General features: G+C 38.9%; 2 protein-coding genes across 2 annotated transcripts in view; one reads left to right on the forward strand and one right to left on the reverse strand.

The window, feature by feature from the left end:
- The window catches only part of smx5, a 69,142-nt gene that overhangs the window by 12,169 nt on the left and 35,017 nt on the right, over nucleotides 1-21,956 (reverse strand). The window lies entirely within an intron of this gene.
- Nucleotides 6,598-21,956, forward strand: part of bcl6aa (BCL6A transcription repressor a) — a 44,249-nt gene continuing 28,890 nt past the window's right edge. Inside the window, exon 1 of the mRNA XM_057840454.1 lies at nucleotides 6,598-6,766. Within this exon, the coding sequence (XP_057696437.1) occupies nucleotides 6,739-6,766 (28 nt within the window). The 5' untranslated portion in view covers nucleotides 6,598-6,738. The remainder of the gene's footprint in view (nucleotides 6,767-21,956) is intronic.

Consider the following 21,956-nt stretch of genomic DNA (forward strand, 5'->3'; position numbering starts at 1 on the left):
GCAAAAGTATTCGGCCCCCTTGAACCTTGCCACCTTTCGCCACATTTCAGGCTTCAAACATAAAGATATAAAATTCTAATTTTTTGTCAAGAATCAACAACAAGTGGGACACAATCGTGAAGTGGAACAAAATTTATTGGATAATTTAAACTTTTTTAACAAATAAAAAACTGAAAAGTGGGGCGTGCAATATTATTCGGCCCCCTTGCGTTAATACTTTGTAGCGCCACCTTTTGCTCCAATTACAGCTGCAAGTCGCTTGGGGTATGTTTCCATCAGTTTTGCACATCGAGAGACTGACATTCTTGCCCATTCTTCCTTGCAAAACAGCTCGAGCTCAGTGAGGTTGGATGGAGAGTGTTTATGAACAGCAGTCTTCAGCTCTTTCCACAGATTCTCGATTGGATTCAGGTCTGGACTTTGACTTGGCCATTCTAACACCTGGATACGTTTATTTTTGAACCATTCCATTGCAGATTTGGCTTTATGTTTTGGATCATTGTCCTGTTGGAAGATAAATCTCCGTCCCAGTCTCAGGTCTTGTGCAGATACCAACAGGTTTTCTTCCAGAATGTTCCTGTATTTGGCTGCATCCATCTTCCCGTCAATTTTAACCATCTTCCCTGTCCCTGCTGAATAAATGCAGGCCCAAACCATGATGCTGCCACCACCATGTTTGACAGTGGGGATGGTGTGTTCAGGGTGATGAGCTGTGTTGCTTTTACGCCAAACATATCGTTTTGCATTGTAGCCAAAAAGTTCAATTTTGGTTTCATCTGACCAGAGCACCTTCTTCCACATGTTTGGTGTGTCTCCCAGGTGGCTTGTGGCAAACTTTAAACGAGACTTTTTATGGATATCTTTGAGAAATGGCTTTCTTCTTGCCACTCTTCCATAAAGGCCAGATTTGTGCAGTGTACGACTGATTGTTGTCCTATGGACAGACTCTCCCACCTCAGCTGTAGATCTCTGCAGTTCATCCAGAGTGCTCATGGGCCTCTTGGCTGCATCTCTGATCAGTTTTCTCCTTGTTTGAGAAGAAAGTTTGGAAGGACGGCCGGGTCTTGGTAGATTTGCAGTGGTCTGATGCTCCTTCCATTTCAATATGATGGCTTGCACAGTGCTCCTTGAGATGTTTAAAGCTTGGGAAATCTTTTTGTATCCAAATCCGGCTTTAAACTTCTCCACAACAGTATCTCGGACCTGCCTGGTGTGTTCCTTGGTTTTCATAATGCTCTCTGCACTTTAAACAGAACCCTGAGACTATCACAGAGCAGGTGCATTTATACGGAGACTTGATTACACACAGGTGGATTCTATTTATCATCATCGGTCATTTAGGAGAACATTGGATCATTCAGAGATCCTCACTGAACTTCTGGAGTGAGTTTGCTGCACTGAAAGTAAAGGGGCCGAATAATATTGCACGCCCCACTTTTCAGTTTTTTATTTGTTAAAAAAGTTGAAATTATCCAATAAATGTTGTTCCACTTCACCATTGTGTCCCACTTGTTGTTGATTCTTGACAAAAAAATTAAATTTCATATCTTTATGTTTGAAGCCTGAAATGTGGCGAAAGGTTGCAAGATTCAAGGGGGCCGAATACTTTTGCAAGGTAACGCTGTTAATTTTCACTCAAAGCCAAAGAAATGTTTTTATATCTCGGTCCACGGCTATCCTACTGTGAATTTCAAGTTTATAGACAAAGTTTTGTCAAGTACACAAACAAGCACCGGTTGAGGAGCTCACATCTCAGCGCCCCCTGCTGCTACACTTATGACGAGGCTGCCTCACGAGAGCGTAAATAAACACATCAGGCCTCCCTGACCTCATATCTCCCAAGTTGATCCTTCTTTGAAAGAATCTTTCTTTTGATGCGCCTTTTTGTCCCTTTGAAACGACATCAGATGACAGCATAATCCCGCCATCATCAGCAACATCAAAAATAAAGCGGCGCGCTAGCTAACAAGCTAGCGGGCGGCCGAGCACCCCCCCAAGTAACGGGATGATATGGATTACGCCGGCACCACCGACCTTGCCCTCCCGCTTGTTTTTTTTTTTTTTTTTTGATGCCTGCCAGTGGCGCTGCAGCACTCGGCCAATAAAAAGGCAAATATCCCGCCTGATGATTAAGGTCATTCGTGTAAGCCTCAAACGGCGTACTAGGGGGGTCGTGATGCGTACTTTTGGTTGCAGTGTCCTTTATAAGCCTGTTGTTGAAGGACCCCTTAGAAACGGAGGAAACATTTCAGATTTTTTTTCCAGATTTTCTAACTAATGGTAATTCTTTGTCAAATGCACATCCAGATAAATTCTGCATTTTCTTACTATACATGGCGAAAATCTGAGCTCTTGTGCTCGTAACGTTCTCCTGACCTGTCGTTGGCTTTCATCTGTGTGTCCCAACCATGGGAAAAGGTTTTAATCCCTCAGGTTTATCCTGGGATGACCAGGGATTCTGACGGTGAATTTTCCCGCCAGCGTCCCCCGAGGGCTCAACTCATTGAGGCTGTCCGCCGTGATGGAAATGTGTTGGACTAATTTGGCTTAAAGCGGGATTGGCCCCATATTAGTCCACTCATCCATCAGATTATCCTGCGTTGGACTAGCGTCCAACTCGCGTTCTCTGTAATGTCCGGCGTGTCTTCATTTTGGTTGAGATTATCCGCATAGGCAGCAGTGTCGCTTCGACATTAGGTGTCCATTAGATAGCGTCCGCGAGGAATGCTAAAAGTGGCACGAACAACCAAGTAATAACAAACAGGTATAAGTTGGTTTCGGTTTAGTAATTGAGTATTCTACTTAAAATTCCATCGATTAGTCAAGTAATCGGATGAAACATTTTTAATTAGTTATAAATATACAGTGGGGCAAATAAGTATTCAGTCAACCCCCAATTGTGCAAGTTCTCCCACTTGAAAAGATTAGAGAGGCCTGTAATTGTCAACATGGGTAAACCTCAACCATGAGAGACAGAATGTGGAGAAAAAAAACAGAAAATCACATTGTTTGATTTTTCAAGAATTTATTTCCAAATTAGAGTGGAAAATAAGTATTTGGTCACCTTCAAACAAGCAAGATTTCTGGCTGTCAAAGAGGTCTAACTTCTTCTAACGAGGTCTAACGAGGCTCCACTTGTTACCTGTTTTAATGGCACCTGTTTTAACTAGGGCTTTCAAAATTATCGCGTTAACGCGCGGTAGTTAATTTTTTAAAATTAATCACGTTAAAATATTTGACGCAATTAACGCACATGTCCCGCTCAGACAGTATTCTGCCTTTTTGTAAGTTTTACAGCAAGGCTTTTTGTGCTGTCTAACAGCGAACTCTTGTGGTCGCTTTGCAACATGGTTTATTTTTTTCTTGCCAGTTCAATATGGCTGCACGACGTCTCGGGCTGACGCCTATTTTGTAATGTTGTGCTTATATGATCCTTGGACAAGATTTGTCCATAAATATGGTTGTTGTAAAGAATGTACATATTATGTTAGTGAGCGAAATGTTATATTTTTTGTATGAGACGCTTTTGGTTTATGTTTTGTGAACCTGTATAGCGTGCTAAGCTAACATTGTTGCTAATACAATGCTTGTGTACTTTTTTTTTTTTTGTAGTTTTACGACGGTCTAAAGAGGACAATGGTTTAAGGCTATTTTATTAATAAATCAGATGAAAAAGGAAGAAGTCTGATTATTAAGGCGTCGTTCACAAGCTGTCTAGCTTTGGAAAAAGTAGACGCTTCGGAGTGAGGACAGCATAGACAGATTTAAACGACAGTAGAGTGAAATGCCCACTACAGTCCTTATGTACCGTATGTTGAATGTATATATCCATCTTGTGTCTTATCTTTCCATTCCAACAATTTATTTTACAGAATATATATATAATTTACAGAAAAATATGGCATATTTTATAGATGGTTTGAATTGCGACTAATTGCGATTAATTAATTTTTAAGCTGTAATTAACTCGATTAAAAATTTCAATCGTTTGACAGCCCTAGTTTTAACTCATTATTGGTATAAAAGACACCTGTCCACAATCTCAGTCAGTCACACTCCAAACTCCACTATGGCCAAGACCAAAGAGCTGTCGAAGGATACCAGAGACTAAATTGTAGACCTGCACCAGGCTGGGAAGACTGAATCTGCGATAGTTAAAACGCTTGGTGTCAAGAAATCAACTGTGGGAGCAATTATTAGAAAAAGGAAGACATACAAGACCACTGATAATCTCCTTCGATCTGGGGCTCCATGCAAGATCTCACCCCGTGGCGTCAAAATGATAACAAGAACGGTGAACAGAAATCCCAGAACCACACAGGGGGACCTAGTGAATGACCTACAGAGAGCTTGGACCACAGTAACAAAGGCTACTATCAGTAACACAATGCGCCGCCAGGGCATCAAATCCTGCACTGTCAGACGTGTCCCTCTGCTGAAGAAAGTACACGTCCAGGCCCGTCTGCAGTTCGCTAGAGAGCATTTGGATGATCCAGAAGAGGACTGGGAGAATGTGTTATGGTCAGATAAAACCAAAATAGAACTTTTTGGTAGAAAGACAGGTTCTCGTGTTTGGAGGAGAAAGAATACTGAATTGCATCCGAAGAACACCATACCTACTGTGAAGCATGGGGGTGGAAACATCATGCTTTGGGGCTGTTTTTCTGCAAAGGGACCAGGACAACTGATCTGTGTAAAGGAAAGAATGAATGGGGCCATGTATCGAGAGATTTTGAGCGAAAATCTCCTTCCATCAGCAAGGGCATTGAACATGAGACGTGACTAGGTCTTTCAGCATGACAATGATCCCAAACACACAGCCAGGGCAACAAAGGAGTTTCCTGGCACGGCCAGACTGTTCTCCCTGTATTTTTCAAACACTGAGAGAAAAGTCTGGGAACCAGCCCATAAACGGCCCCTCGAGCAGGTACAAAATCAATCGACAAATCAGATTCGTTTATTTGCGTGACGTGTTCTTAACGAGCAACGTCACTCTTGCGCGTCGGAAGTCGTCTCCACAAAAACACAGATGGTGAACAGGAGAGCCGAGAATATGTTCCAATCCACGGTAAAATCAGTTTTATATTACCAAAAACACATCGACAAGAGTCATTGACAACAGTCTGTCTCGCGCTAGCCATGTTGAATAAACTCCGCTCTCCCCGTATGTTTATTCCGCGCGCAAGTCCCTCGTCCTGCCCTCGTCGTTTTACTAACGTCACGTCTGCCCGTCGCTGATTGGTCCACTCCGCTGTCTGTTTGCTGTGGCTTGCTCCGCCCTGGAAATTGTATCTGCTGAATGGTGGCCAGACTCAATAGCTGGAACAGCGGTGAGTCTGGTGTACCAGGCAAACAAAGGAGTGGCTTGGTAAGAAGCATTTCAAGGTCCTGGAGTGGCCTAGCCAGTCTCCAGATCTCAACCCCATAGAAAATCTGTGGAGGGAGTTGAAAGTCCGTGTTGCCCAACGACAGCCCCAAAACATCACTGCTCTAGAGGAGATCTGCATGGAGGAATGGGCCAAAATACCAGCAACAGTGTGTGAAAAGCTTGTGAAGAGTTACAGAAAATGTTTGGCCTCCGTTATTGCCAACAAAGAGTACATAACAAAGTATTGAGATGAACTTTTGGTATTGACCAAATACTTATTTTCTACCATGATTTGCAAATAAATTCTTTAAAAATCAAACAATGTGATTTTCTGTTGTTTTTTCCACATTCTGTCTCTCATGCTTGAGGTTTACCCATGTTGACAATTACAGTCCTCTCTAATATTTTCAAGTGGGAGAACTTGCACAACTAGTGGTTGACTAAATACTAGACCTACTCATTAACTAGCAAACCATGAATCGTTCAATCTGTCTGCTGGTCTATTAATTGGTCTATATGACTAAAATCCAAAAAGAGTATCAGACTAGGCAACTGGATTACTAAATTGACCAATGTGGTCAATTAATTGTTGATCTGTTGCATGGTTTGACTGATTAACAGATTAATTAGTCTATTTATCAGTTTGATAGTTGATCAGAGAGTCTGCTAATCTGTGAGTTAGTTGGTAAATTAAAAAAGGGACTACCTGACCACCCAGGTAATACCTTGACGAACATTCTGGCTAACCGAGCAGCTAGCCTGCCGACTCTACAAAACATTCTTTTCCTTGCTCGGTTGTCTACAAATTCTCCCCCAAATTTGATTAGAATTGCATTTGTGGGCATGACCTTCCCAGGTTGAAGAAGTGACATCTGGCGTGATGTAATAACGCGAGACCCCTCCGTCCCTTCCCCCGTGCGGACAAGTTATAAAGAGCAATATCTGCTTCCCCACATTGAGCTAAGCTTAGCTAGATTAATGCACTCAAATATTTGTTGTATAAATGCAGTGTTTATCAAACAATGTGTCTCGATGGCAGATGGCTCATCATCTCTGGACGCTGCCTCGCTCGCCATGTTAAAGGCACAGCTAGTCTGTACACATCCTAATGGGATTGGAGACTTCTTCTTTCCAATGAATTATATGTAGAACAAGTGGGATTACTTTAATCTTTTTTATGCCCCTCCCCCCCAAAATTGCTGCTTGTAACATTCACGGAAAAGCCGTGCCAGTGAGCGCTTCTACCTCGGACTTTTCCACGACATTTTTGGTCTCGGGAGGACTCCAAGATTGCTTTTTCCTGCTCGTGTCTGAGAAATCAAGACAAAATTCTTACAATTCACTCTACGTTTAAGACTACACTTCCCAGCATGCCTCACTCTCTCCAGAGGAAAAAAGGTGATATATTTACTTGTAGAAAAATGATTAGTTGGTGAATTCATTGGCCGGAAATCATTGAATATAGTTAGTCAGTCAGCTAGTCTTGCTAAATTCATTGATTACATGGTGTTTTTTGTAGTTCATTTTAATTAACGAACTAACTAAATAAAAAAAAAATACCTGACAGATTAGCGGTTAGCCACTGGTAACTAGTAGATAGGGCAATTAATTGACCAAGTTGATTTCATTGTTTGTTTTTTGCTTGTTTGATTTCTTGTTGTTGATTGGTTTATTCATCTGTTAGTTCATTTTACCTAACAGATCTTGTACAAAACCAGTTAATTGGTTTACCAGTCTGTTTCTTCGACTTATTAGGTTGCTTATATGTTTTTTTTTTTTTTAGCTCGGGTGAATGTTTGTTTCAGGGTTTTGTCAGTTGTTTGTCGCTAGCAAATATTAACTAATGATCTAATCCACCAACCAACCATTTAGACAACAAAAAATAATCAGATATGGTTGATTAATTCAGCTATTTATTTGAAACTGAATATACAACTAACTCATCAACACATGGACCAATACACAGGTCGACTGAGCAACTAACTGTCAGTCATTCTGGTTGGCCATTTTAACCAGTCATTGTTTTTAATTGAAAACGTTCAATCTGGTTCAGACAATTTTAGCACTTTTTAATTGATAATTAGTACATAGAGAAATGTACACTAGTTAACATACAATGGCATGTCGTACAAGCAAAATAATGATAATAAAAGAAATACATCATATTGTATAATATGATATGAAAGGCCACTAATCAACATTAATTCGTCAAGGACAGGGGCAGTCAACTCAAAATAAAGCAAGTGACTATTTTTGGTCATTTAATAAAAATTGAATATTAGCAATTATATGGATGGCGGAAAACACACACAAGGCTGAAAGAACAGTTTCATTTATTGCAGCTCTCTTTAAAATGAACGTTATTTACTGTATTTTAAGCCAAAAGAGTTGGTTTTGATAGGACAATATGTCTATGGCGGAAAACACAGATTAGACTGAAAAAGCAGTTTCTGCTCTTGCAACCCTCTTTAAAATAAACTGCTGTATTTTAAGCCGAAAAAATTGTTGTGTTTGAAAGAACAATATGTCTATATGCTGCCATAGCAGATTCATGGCACATTAAGCCCCCGAACTATTTTTAATTTGTGCGTTTTACCCTGAAAACCCCCGTTTACAGACGTCGCGCAACCGCTTTTGTTTCAACCCAGCCGTAAAAAGCTCAGTATATATTCAGTATATATTATATTTATTATTTGAAATGTCTCATTTTTAGCTTAGAATCATTAATTGATGTCTAATATTTCGTTTAAAAAAAAAAAAAGACTTCAAAAAATTATTCACTCACATATTTTAAACTTGTAAACAAATCACGTCATAATGAAAAAAATAGTGTCTGTAAAAAAGTCACGGATATCGACCTCATAACTATCGCTTAATTGTATTTTTTTTGTTGTTGTTGTTACTATCGCATTTTCTCCGATATGTTACATGATAAATAATCGATCCAAACAAAGAAAAATTGAAAAACAACGTTTAAAAGGGTAAATATATGAAAAAGAACATTTCGACCTCTCCTTGATGTCTGCGATTTCTGCATCGCGAGCCTTGTTATATTACCATGTTTCACCCATAAAATCCCCCCAAAATCCGGCTGTGGTCATTCACAGCTATGTCTTGACTCTCAGTGATTCATGCTACATGTAGTTTTTGGATCGAAACAAGGTAAGTACGCGATAATCTCATTACAGTCATGGCGTCTTTAAATCTGCTCTCGCGTGCTCTCACCTCCAGATAGGGTTTTGCTGTTTAAAAAAAATTTTTTTTTTTAAATGCCCTCCTGTTCAAATTTTTTTTTCCCCCAGAAAATTGAGATTTTAAGCTTTCCAATGATGTATCACACATGCATATCGTACAATTTCGAAAATTGGCCAAATTGGGGGTCTCAGAGCGGAACTTCAAGTCACCTGAGTGTTTTCTGCCCTATATGCTGCCATAGCAGTTTCACGGCACATTATGCCCCCGGACTATTTTTAATTTGTCCGTTTTATCCTGGAGACCCCGTTTACAATTTTGTTTCAACCCAGCCATAAAAAGAAGGTAAGTAATTATATTTCTTATTCGAAATGTCTATCATTTTTAGCTGAGAATCATTAATTGATGTCTAATATTTAGTTTTAAAAAAAGTCTTTAAAAATTATTCACTCGCATATGTCACAATAAAATTTTTTTTAAAAAGTGTCTGTAAATAGATCATGGCTTTCTACCTCATATCTATCTCTTAACTATTGTATTTGTTACTCTCGCATTTTCCCCTATATTTTAGATAATAAATCCAAATGAAGAAAAATTGTGAAAAAAATACATTTAAAAGGGTAAATATTTGAAAAAGAAAATCTCGACCACTCCTTTTTGTACGTGACTTCCGCGTCGCGACCCTTGTTATATTACCGTGTTTCACCCATAAAATCCCCACAAAGTCCAGCTGTGGCCATTCACAGCTGTGTCTTGACACTCAGTGATACATTCCACACGGAGTTTTTGGATCGTAACAAGGTTAGTACATGATAATATCTCGTTAAAATCAGCGTGTCTTTAATAATGCTCACTCATGCTCGCAACTCGAGTTACTGGAAAGCCACAAAAACACTTACATTGCAATCGAACGCTAGCGCAAGAATTATGGACACAGCAGGCTAACTGACTAGCGTGCTACCCATTATCTTTTCGACCCTTGTTGCCGTTTGTATTGCTTATTATGGCATGATATCGATGTATAAGATACAAAAGATGCTTAAATCATAAAGCCTAGGTCATAGGCTTCAAAGCTAGATACAATAAATAGTGTTATGTACTCACATTTCCCTTTATGCATATGGGGCCTTTTATTCTCCGTATCTCCCATTCACACTCTGTAATCATAACTGAAAAAATATTTTAAAAGCCTACTACAAAAATTAAAATATTATGGTATTGGAATTTAACCCCTAAAATTCCCCTGTAATTGTTTTTCTTTGCATAGATTAAAATTAAGCCAAATCAAAAAAGGTATGCAGTAAAGTTACACAGCTAACTACCCGTCTAGCAATATTTATTTAAAAAATAAAACACTGCGCTAAATTAAATCAACATCTACTCACACACCAATTCTATTTATTATTATACATCCACCCACATGTCTTAGTGCATGCATATTGATTATCAAAAACTTGAGTAGACAAAAGGGGATCATCTTGAAGTGTTTGTTATTTATTATGTACCATTATGTCCAAAACCTTTTTTTTTTACTTCTAAAAATGAGAAACTTTCAAAGGTCTCAAAAATGTCTATTTTTCACTCACCTGATTTGATTTGTATCACACGTGCATAGAGGACAATTTTGAAATTTGGCCAAATTGGGGGTCGCAGAACTTCAAGTCACCTGCGTGTGCATATTATATATATATATATATACAAGTTTGAAAAAGCTGTTTCTGCTCTTGCACCCCTCTTTAAAAGAAACTGCTGTATTTTAAGCCAAAACAACTGTTGTGTTTGATAGATATGTCTATATGCTGCAATAGCAGATTCATGGCACATTAAGCCCCCGAACTATTTTTATTTTGTGCATTTTACCCTGGAAACCCCTGTTTACAGATGTCGCGCAACCGCTTTTGTTTCAACCCAGCCATAAAAAGAAGCTCAGTACCGTATTTTTCAGACTACAAGTCACTCCTGAGTATAAGTCGATCCAGCCATAAAATGCCCAACGAAGAGAAAAAAAACATATACAAGTCGCACCGGAGTATAAGTCGAATTTTGGGGGGAAATTTACTTGATAAAATCCAACACATAGAACAGACATGTCATCTTGAAAGGCAATTTAATATAAAAATACAATAGAGAACAACATGCTAAATAAATGTACAGTGTACAGTGCATGAACAACGAAATGTGAATATACTGTCCTACGCTACGGCTCGGTCCTGGCTATACAGCGAACTCCCAAAAGACAATGCTGGACGTCCGTATAATTTGCTGAATCAATTTGGTCCTCAATAGAAAACAGGTTCGCATCAACGTAAATAAATTATAATTAGGTACTATTAGTAATAAGTAACAGGTTAGCATGCGTTCGCTATCATTAGCACATCGTTCAAACAACCACACAACTGGCTCTAAGTGTCCGATCGCGGGTGGAAAACACACAACAACAACAGAAAAGATGATACACGCAGGCGTTGCCTCTGTAGAGATGATTTAAAAGCATAAACAATGAAAGTAGGTTCGCAGCCGTCTATTCTCTCTCGCTAACTCGCCCACTCACTCACTCAGAGCTACGTAGCTGTCCGTCTTCTTCTGGCGTGTGAGCACTCTTCTTCACGTAAACAAGTGCACCCTCACGTGGGCGTGAAAGCGCCACAAACTAAATGCATCCATTTCAAGATAAAAAAAGTCAATAATACAATTGAACATACACTGCCAAAGGCAGAACGCGAACGTGGCCATAGCTATAAAGAGATATTCAGATAACTATAGCATAAGAACATGCTAACAACTTTACAAAACCATCAGTGTCACTGCAAAACACCAAAATAACATGTGAAATTATATCATAATGTGTTAATAATTCCACACATAAGTCGCTCCTGAGTATAAGTCGCACCCCCAGCCAAAATATTAAAAAAAACGCGACTTATAGTCCGAAAAATACGGTAACTATAGTTATTATTTGAAATGTCTCATTTTTAGCTTAGAATCATTAATTGATGTCTAATATTTCGTTTAAAAAAGAAACGACTTTAAAAAATTATTCACTCACTTATTTAAAAGTTTTAAACAAAATCACGTCACAATGAAAAAATTGGTGTCTGTAAAAAAGTCACAGATATCTACCTCATAACTATCGCTTAACTATATTTTTTTCGTTACTGTTGCATTTTCCCTAATATTTCAGATGATAAATAATCGATCCAAACAAAGAAAAATTGAAAAAAAAAAAAAAACCTTATAAAGGGTACATGTATGAAAACGAACATCTCGATTACTCCTTGATGTCTGCGATTTCTGCATTGCGACCCTTGTTATATTACCATGTTTCACCCATAAAATCCCCCCAAAATCCAGCTCTGCCCATTCACATCTGTGTCTTGTCACTCGATGATACATGCTATATGGAGTTTTTGGATTGAAACGAGATAAGTATGCGATAATATCTCGTTAAAATCATGGCGTCTTTAATTCTGCTCTCGCGTGCTCTCACTTCCAGTTAGGGTTTTGCCGTTTAAATTTTTTTTTTTTTTTAATTCCCTCCTTATCAAAATTTTTCTTCCCCCAGAAAATTGACATTTTAAGCTTTCCAATGATGTATCACACTTGCATATCGAACAATTTTGAAATTTGGACATATTGGGGGTCTCAGAGCAGAACTTCAAGTCACCTGAGTGTTTTCCGCCGTAACCATTTGCAATATATACACTGGTTATGGCCCCAAATTACACTCCAAAGTTGATTTTAATTTTTCCTTGTATTTAACTTATTGCATGCCATCGACGGCGATAGACTTCCAGTTCATTTCAATTGGGAAGACTGGCTGTAAGTGCTAATTTTGGGGATGTTCATTCGCCTCTCCCAGGCAAATTGGATTGGACGTCCAGCACAGTCTTTGACATCCAATGAGTTAAGTGAGTGTCGTGTAAGGATTTAATTTTTTTCTTTTAAAAGTCATTATTTATGCATAAAAGATCATGCAAAACATCTGCACAACTGACAACTGATAGTCAAATGAGAGTGGATGAATACAAGCAGTTATTTGTCGAAAATGTTTTTTCACAACAAGAATGACCTATTTTATTCCTAAAAAGTACTTTTAACATTATTGTATTCACGCACAACCGTCTATCACCGCTACCATTGACAGTAATATCCATCCAATTTGGGCTGGCAGTAAATGATCTATGTCAGACCTCTCAGTTCAAATGGATTGGATGCTATGACCATTCAATATGTCAAGTGGACATATGCACGCATCATCTCCATGTCGGCGGAGAGTGGTTTAGGGATTGAGCTGATCCCGGTCAATCCCCCACTATGGTGTGTCTGTGTGGGATTGAAAAACAATGATGTAGTGTACTATAATGCCTTTTGCAGGGACAATAAGTCGTTACGCTAATGAGGGAACGACTGCAAGACGTAAGCTTTTCACATCTTGTAATTTACATGTTCCAGAAAAATATTTGTTTTCTGGGGATTGGAACAGATTATTAGCATTTCAGTTTATTTTGAATGAGGAAAATGTATTTAATATATTTGAATGCATGAGTTACTAGCTTGATGAAAACATAACAATCGTAAATCACTGTAATATTGGATACTTTTTACGTCTTATTAGGTGTGTGGTAATGTGGCAACAAAGTGATATGGCAATAATTTGTATCCCAATAGGTCATCGATACGCTCCCAACAATACTTCATATATCGTTTTAAAAAGATCTCACTTTCCACTACAATAGTGTCTATGTTAAGTCATTGGGTACCATTGACAGTGCTAGGTGTCCAATTCATTTTGACTGGCAATGGTTTGATTTGGATGCCATGAACATTCAGCACCAGGCCTCCCAGTTTAAATTAATGTTGCACCGATACCAGTATCAACAGGGGGCGCAGATTTAGCCCGAAATGGTGGTATCGGTATCAGCGAGTACCAACAAATAGGGCGCCGATACCATTTACTAGCATCACTTGAGCACAGCTGTATTGTCCTCACCAAGACGCTACGGCTAAATCCTGGCTATACAGCGAGCTAAACTCCCAAATGACGATGCAGGACATCGGTATGATTTTTTTACTTTATTTTGCTGTTGATCCTAACATCGTAACTTGAAGAATGAAACTAAAAATAGAAATGAAACAAACAACTTTGTCCCCAGTAACAAACATGTTCGCAACAACGCAAATCCGCGATGATTAGCTGCTAGTAGAGTTATGACATTCACAAACGGTTAGCATGCGTCTGCACATCATCCAAACAGCTACAAATCTGGCTTTAGGTGTCTGATCGCGAGTGGAAACGCGCAACAACAATACAAAAGATGATACATACAGGTGTTGCCTCTGTAGATATTTTAAAAGCATCAAAAACGCACATAGGCTCGCAGCTGTGTTTTCCTCTCTCACTAGCTCACTCACTCGCTCGGATGCACCACAACGATTTATAGTCCAGTGCGGACTATATATGAAGAAATACAGTTGACAAATTTGGTGGGCGTGGCTTATAGTCAGGTGCAACTTATAGTCCAGTTGTATTGGGAGGTACCCAGGGGATCCCACCACTATGATTCATAGTCCAGTGTGGTTTATATATGAACAAATACAGTTGTCAAGTTTGGTGGGCGTGGCTTATAGTCAGGTGCGATTTATAGTCCAGTTGTATTGGGAGGTACCCAGCGGATCCCTCCTCTACGGTTTATAGTCAAGTGCGGTTTATATATGAGCGCATACAGTACAGTTGACAAATTTGGTGGGCGTGGCTTATAGTCAGGTGCGATTTATAGTCCAGTTGTATTGGGAGGTACCCAGAGGTTCCCACTTCTAAGGTTTATAGTCCCATATGAAAAAATACAGTTGTCAAATTTGATGGGCGTGGCTTATAGTCAGGTGCGATTTATAGTCCAGTTGTATTGGGAGGTACCCAGAGGATCCTACCTCTACGGTTTATAGTCCAGTGCGGTTTATATATGAACGCATACAGTACAGTTGACAAATTTGGTGGGCGTGGCTTATAGTCAGGTGGGACTTATAGTCATATTTGGAGGTACCCAAAGGATCCCATCTCTGCGTTTTATAGTCAGTGTGGTTTATATTAGGGCTGTCAAAATTATCACGTTAACGGGCGGTAATTAATGTTTTTAATTAGTCACGTTAAAATATTTCACGCAATTAACGCACATGCCCCGCTCAGACACATTTAAATGACAGTATAGTGAAATGCCCACTTGTTAGTTGTGTTTTGTGGAGTTTTGCTGCCCTCTGCTGGCGCTTGGGTGCGACTGATTTTATATGCTTCAGCACCCATGAGCACTGTGTAAGTAATTATTGACATCAACAATGGTGGGCTACTAGTTTATTTTTTGATTTAAAAATTTACAAATTTTATCAAAACGAAAACATTAAGAGGGATTTCAATATAAAATTTCTATAACTTGTACTAACATTTATCTTTTAAGAACTACAAGTCTTTCTATTCATGGGTCGCTTTAACAGAATGTTAATCATGTTAATGCCATCTTGTTGATTTCTTGTTATATTAAACAAATACAGTCCTTATGTACCGCATGTTGAATATATATATCCATCTTGTGTCTTATCTTTCCATTCCAACAATAATTTACAGAAAAAAATGGCATATTTTATAGATGGTTTGAATTGCGATTAATTCCGATTAATTAAGATTAATTTTTAAGCTGTAATTAACGCGATAAAAAAATTTAATCATTTGACAGTCCTAGTTTATATCTGAACATATACAGTACAGTTGACACATTTGGTGGGCGTGGCTTATATTCAGGTGCGACTTATAGTCCAGTTCTATTGGGAGGTACCCAGGGGATCCCACGTCTATGGTTTATGGTCCAGTGCGGTTTATATATGAACACATACAGTACAGTCGACAAATTTGGTGGACGTCTGCCAAAATGTGCTACACCGGCAAAATGTTCTACAAGAGGCGAATTTGACACTTAAAGTACTACCATGTGCTTTGAGCTTGTTTTGGATAGATGCAGGCAGGCAGAACATACTAAAGATGCCTTAAAGGGATCCTCTATTTTTAAGACAAGTAATTCTTAAAACATAAATGTTAGTATAAGTTATAATAATTTGATATTAAAACCCCTCTTAATGTTTTTGTTTTAATAAAGTTTGTAAAATTATTTTAAGTGATAGGTCGCCATTCTTGTTACGTCGCAATGCGTGAGGTCACTGGCCCCGAATGCCGAAATTCCAGCTTGTCACTCGTTAGCTTTCCCAACATGTCGTCAGTTCTACCCCTCCTATTTGAACCAGATCTGAAAAGTGAAGAGCAGGACAGCACTGTCGGTCGTTCACAAGACGAGTTTCAGGAAAAAATGCGTGCAGCAAATACCTGATAAGACAAAAGTTGGGCAAAACTGGTGATGCGAGAGAGTCCTGTTGGGAACTCCGGTTGGGAGCGAGAGTGCATGCTGTTGGGATTCGGGAACTCCGGTTTTATTAGCAGATATTCAAGGTAAGCATTTTGCATTTTCAAACGTTTTCCCAATATAATTATGTAGATTGTTAGCATCCAGAGCTGTAGTGTGATTTACATACAGTACAGGCCAAAGAGCACACCTTGTGTAATCCAGGTCGTGTACATTGTAACGCGTCGTAGCTAGGATACGTGTATAAAAGTACCAGAAAGGGGAGAAGCTTCCACTTATGCACATTTATTCACAAAAAATAATATTTCCACCTTGACCACTCTTCACTCGAGAGCTCAGCAGTACGCAAACACGCATTCCCTGACGAACTCCAACATTGTTGTAAGGTCCAGGTCAGAGTCACTGACGTCACTGTAGCGTGCCATAGTGCTTTAATTATTTAGTATGATTTGGGGAAAACTCCAACGAAGAATAGTCAACAAAAAAGATAGCAATACTACTCCAAATCCGCGTTTTTTACTCACTCGAAGATCCAGGAATTAGACCGATCCCATGGCAATATCGCAGCCGCGATTAGGCCGTCAATTCCATAAAATAGACTGATCCTAAAAGCCGCTGTGGGACCGACGAATAAAAATAAATGGACAGATCCAAAACCATTATTGCAGACGCGATGGGACCCTTACTTGACTGAGGATCCAGGAAAAATGTTCGGGCGCCAGTTGTAACGCGTGGTGGGTAGGATACATGCATACAGGGATCAAAAAGGGGGGGAAAAGCTTCCACTTATGCACATTTATTCGCTAAAAATAATAATTCCACCTTGACCACTCACTTCACTCCCCTTTTTTCCATTTGAATGGAAATTGCATCCAAAAGCAGCACATCATGGCATTTTACTTCGCGCGTTTAGGCAGCAATAAGCAATTGTTGAACACGCTACACATTCGGAAAGATACAAATTACGTCATCACTGCGAGCCCGCAAACCATGGCGCCAACTAACGGTCAAAATATGGACTAAATATTATAAAATATTGCCATTGATTTAACATTTTAAGTGTTTCTAACAACATATTTTAGTACAAGAGAACAATTGTGGTTTATTAGAGCCTACATGTATTCAAATCACAGGATCACTTTAAGAAAATACTTAAATATAGTAATATCAAGTAAGGGTAGTTCAAATACGCTACATGACTAATGTGGTCAACAGATCAACAATCTGCTTTAAAGCTACCAAAAGAAAACACAATGCTTAAAAGTATGAGAGGGAAACACATGCAACAAGTATTTTGAGCCAATGAAAAGGCAATAAAACACTCAATAAAAACACGAATAGTAAATCCTCACCACTTTTTAACTTTTTAACTGATGTGCGCATGTGTTTGTCACAACGTGGGGGCAAGGTGGACCCAAAAGCAGGGAAAACAAAGACAGAAGTATCATAACTTACATCAACAGAGGATGCAGGAACATGAGGGCTATGGACGGCAGAATCGACATGAACGAGACCAGACCTTGGGAAAAACACTTGAATTGACAATTCCCGAACAAGAACAGACAGCAAATGGAGAACTTAAATACAGACATTGGGTAATGAGACACAGGTGGTTGATACAAGAGGCAGCAAATTGGTCAAGACACAAGGATCAGGCCACAACAGGTGAAGCAATGCGTAATAACATCAGTTAAAAAAAACAAAAAAAAACAAAGGAAAGGCCGCGGTGAGAGGCAGACAAACGAATAAAACAAGGCAATGATGCAACAGCAACGAAGGGATATACAAACTGCCAAATGGGAGCAAGTCAATATCTCGGGAAGTCGCCTAGGATCGGTTTAAAACACTGCTGATGAGCTGGAATTGGATGCAAGTACGACGTCGGGAACTCATCCCATAGCTCTGTAACAAAACAATCTGACCAGCAGCAGAATGTGACAAAATCATGCCAGTCGTCATACTAGCTTCGCTTGCTAGCTAGCACAGCTATTCTCACAGTAAAACCCAACCGCCTCATCACCCTGAGTGTCCATTGCGCGAATAAAACATGGCGCCCTCCGTAGGTCAAAACATGTAATAAATATTATAGATTTTTAAATCATTGGCGATATTTTATGTGTTTCTAGTAACATATTTTAGTAAAAGGGAACAATTGTGGCTTATTAGCACCCACAAGTCTTTAAAGTTCGAGGTTCCCTTTAACAAATTTCTTATTGAGGGTCAGGTTTTTCCTAATTAGTACTGTTGTTTTGCCTCTATTTTTTTTTTTTTTTCATTTAAATATGAATGACACCAAGGTTTGCAAAGTTAAAATCCACATAAACTCATGCCAGTCTCTATTATTGTCTTTTATAGAGAAAAATGATTGATATTTAGTTCGTCTTTTTTCTGTCTGGCATGCACAAATGCATACTTGAAGCATGATATGAGGAAGGTTACTGCAAGTGGGCGAGGTTTGATTCCCACCAGCCAAGAATTAAGAGGCGCTTGTTCACTGAATGTTGAATGCGGCGTTGCGAGCGAGACTGGCTGTGTGGAAAATTCCAAGTTTCCAGGCCGCATACCTGCCTGGTGCAAAAAGTCTTGATTCCACACGCTTTGATTTCCCGAAAATTGGAATTGGGGCCAAGCAGGGCAAAAAAAAGCAAACACCTTGCTTTGACCTCAGCGTTGACGGTTATTTAAAAAAAAAAAACGGGGGGAATACAATAAAATTGATTTGGAATGAATGTGTGTGAAAAAGTTGGATACGGGATTTAGAGTCATACCTGCACGTACGCAACTTTGAAAAAAAAATTACGTGGATCGCCTGTGGGCACAAGGAGATGCTTTCATGTGGCATCGGGGAATTTTAGTCCAGGTGAACTGACAAAAAAAAAAAACGAAGAAATTATTTTCACTTGCAATTAATCATCATTTGGTTGGCATCAGTGCTGCTAAAAGAACATTTGCGGTGAAAGATATCATCATTAGTTTTTACAGTGATGTGCGTAGCTGGCAGCCATCTTGGGTAGGGCGACCAGCGGTTGGAAACTAGATCTCGAAGAGTGCATGATGCATGGGCACATTATTTCTTAGTACTACCAGATACCAGTGACTTCATTTTAGTGCCGTATCAGTACCAACAACCATAGGCGGATCTACTATTCAGGCAAAGTAGGTGATCGCCTTAGGCCCCCAACCAGCAGGGGGCCCCCAACGAGCAAGAGCTTGGGCCAACGGAGCCAGCAGCACTCCCAACTATTCGTCTTGTATAATCATGTCAGAATACCAAACAAACAAATAACAAAACCAAAAAGAAAGTCATTTCAAGGCTGCATTTATATTATCTCTCCTCCCACACACACACTACAATGGACTCATTTAGCGCCGTTTAACTTCGCTTAGCTCCGTTTAGCATCATTTAGCATCGCTTAGCTCCGCTTAGCTGTTCGTTAGCTTCACTTAGCTCTCCCGCGTTTTTCACGCCACTAAGCTCGCTATTTTTACAGCTCACTTGCTACTTTGGACGTCGGCTATCGTTTATTTCGAACACATGAGCGAATGTGCTCTCCATGAGAGCCAAAGTGCTGTGAGGGAGAAGTTAAGAACAGCCTATTTTAATGCCTATTTTAACTTTCTTCTTCTTCTTCACACTGAACATAAAATACACGACAGCACACCCTGTGGCGAAACAATGAAGTACAGTTCCAATCAGTCATACAATAACACTCAACAGCTGGTTAACAGCATTTGCTAACGAAAAAAAAAAAAATCTATTAGTGACACCACAAGCAATAACAATGTTTTTTACGGAGTGTAAAGCTTTCGGTTAGCGGTTTAGCGAACGTACCTCCGGTGAACATTTCAAAATAAAAGCACGTCACGTTCGTTATATAAATAACGATTTCTTGAGTTAATCCCACATACTTCAGAATTAATATTATAATATGTTGAGTAAATACTACAGAATGCAGATTCTACACTAAGAATAGCTTTCAAATGACATTCTTTATGACAAATATGGTTGGCAATGAATAATTATTATAATTATTATACTACTATTATATATAGTAATATACTATAATAATAATGCTCGAATTTTTTTTCAAGAATTGTTTTGAATAATGTTGGAAAGGCAAAGTCAGTGTTCTGAATCTGTTTACTATCCATTCTTTTGCACTAGTAAATGCTATCAGCATTTAACCTCATTGTTTATTTGTGATTAATTATTGTTATTTACATGATTATTTGTACTTTAATAAAGAATTTTAGTGTTCCAAAATGGTTTTGTGAATTAATAAGCGTTAACAAAAATTTCACTGCTAAATTAGTAAAAAAAAGAAAATTATTAGATTAGTCAACTAATCGTAAAACTAGTCGGCTGGCTAATCAGGAGAACATTTGTTGTTTAGGACAGCTCTAGTGTACCGGAACATATTTCCTCCACACCCTTCTCACCTTTTTAACCCCTGACCCATGAAAAGGGCCCCTGGATACGTTCGCCTTAGGCCCCAAAATTGCCAAGTCCGCCACTGCCAACAACGAATCTAGTATCGGTGCAACGCCGAATATAATCCAATGTTGGTGACACAATATACAGTCCCTGACAAAAGTCTTGTCGCTTATCCATTTTTGTAGAAATTTGTTCATAACCTCACTTTTAATTATTCAATTGATTTCAGAAATGGCTCATATGAAAGCTAAGACCCTCCCAAATGAAGTTGAATGTACAAAAATATATTTTTTTCACTGAAAAAAGATTTATCATTTAATGAATACATAATGGTCAAATTTTGGCAAGACAAAAGTTTTGTCGCCTACAGAAAGTAGTGTGAAAATTGAACAAAAAATGTACTTCAAATACAAAAAAATATGTTACATAACATAAGCGAATGAAGTAGTGGTGCTGTGAGATCCAAATTTAATATTTTGTATGATTTACATGGGCTTCGGCAAGGATTCCTATAATTTATTGATGAAGTCATCAGGAACACCAAAGAAAGCAGTCTTGCATGCCTTCCTGAGTTCATCAACGTTCTTGGGTTTCGTCTTCCATGCTTCCTCTTTCATTCTATCCCATCTGAAAAATTCCCCTTTTGCCACTTTTCTAGCATCCATCCTTTTGACAGGCTGTGGGCCTTGGCAAATGCCACACGGTTTTTTAATTGTCTGCACCCTGAGAGATAAATAGTCGGTAATATCAACAAATCTTAGCTGCCGCTTACATTCGTAACCATAAAAAGGGACACATTTTGCAGCAGGATGGTGCTCCATCGCCTACTTCAATCTCTACTGCACAGTTCCTCAAGGCAAAGAAGATCAAGATCCTCCAGGACTGGCCAGCCCAGTCACCAGACATGAACATCATGTCTAGTTTCTGGGGTAGGATGAAAGAGGAAGCATGGAAGACGAAACCCAAGAATGTTGATGAACTCTGGGAGGCATGCAAGACTGCTTTCTTTGATGTTCCTGATGACTTCATCAATAAATTGTAGGAATCCTTGCCGAAGCCCATGAAAGTCAGACAAAATATCAAATTTGGATCTCACAGCACCACTACTTAATTCGCTTATGTTATGTAACATATTTTTGTATTTGAAGTACATTTTTTGTTCAATTTTCACACTACTTTCTGTAGGCGACAAAACTTTTGCATTGCCAAAATTTGACCTTTATGACTTCATTAAATGATAAATCTTTTTTCAGTGAAACAAATAATATTTTTGTACATTCAACTTCATTTGGGAAGGTCTTAGCTTTCGTATGAGCCATTTGTGAAACCAATTGAATAATTAAAAGTCGGGTTATTAGCGACTGTTTCTACAAGGGACTGTATATGGCCATAATTGAATTGGACGTTTACAGCCACCATTGGCATCAACGTACATGGGCATCAATGGAGTTGACGTAACTGACCTAAACAGGTGTCATGTTGTGAGTTTTTGGTCAAAAATTGTGACATTTTGGTGAAATATTGAAGGAAATTAATGGGAATTTTTTTTGTTCATAAA

This window comes from Corythoichthys intestinalis, chromosome 7, assembly GCF_030265065.1.
Source record: "Corythoichthys intestinalis isolate RoL2023-P3 chromosome 7, ASM3026506v1, whole genome shotgun sequence".
In the NCBI taxonomy this organism is placed as follows: Eukaryota; Metazoa; Chordata; class Actinopteri; order Syngnathiformes; family Syngnathidae; genus Corythoichthys; species Corythoichthys intestinalis.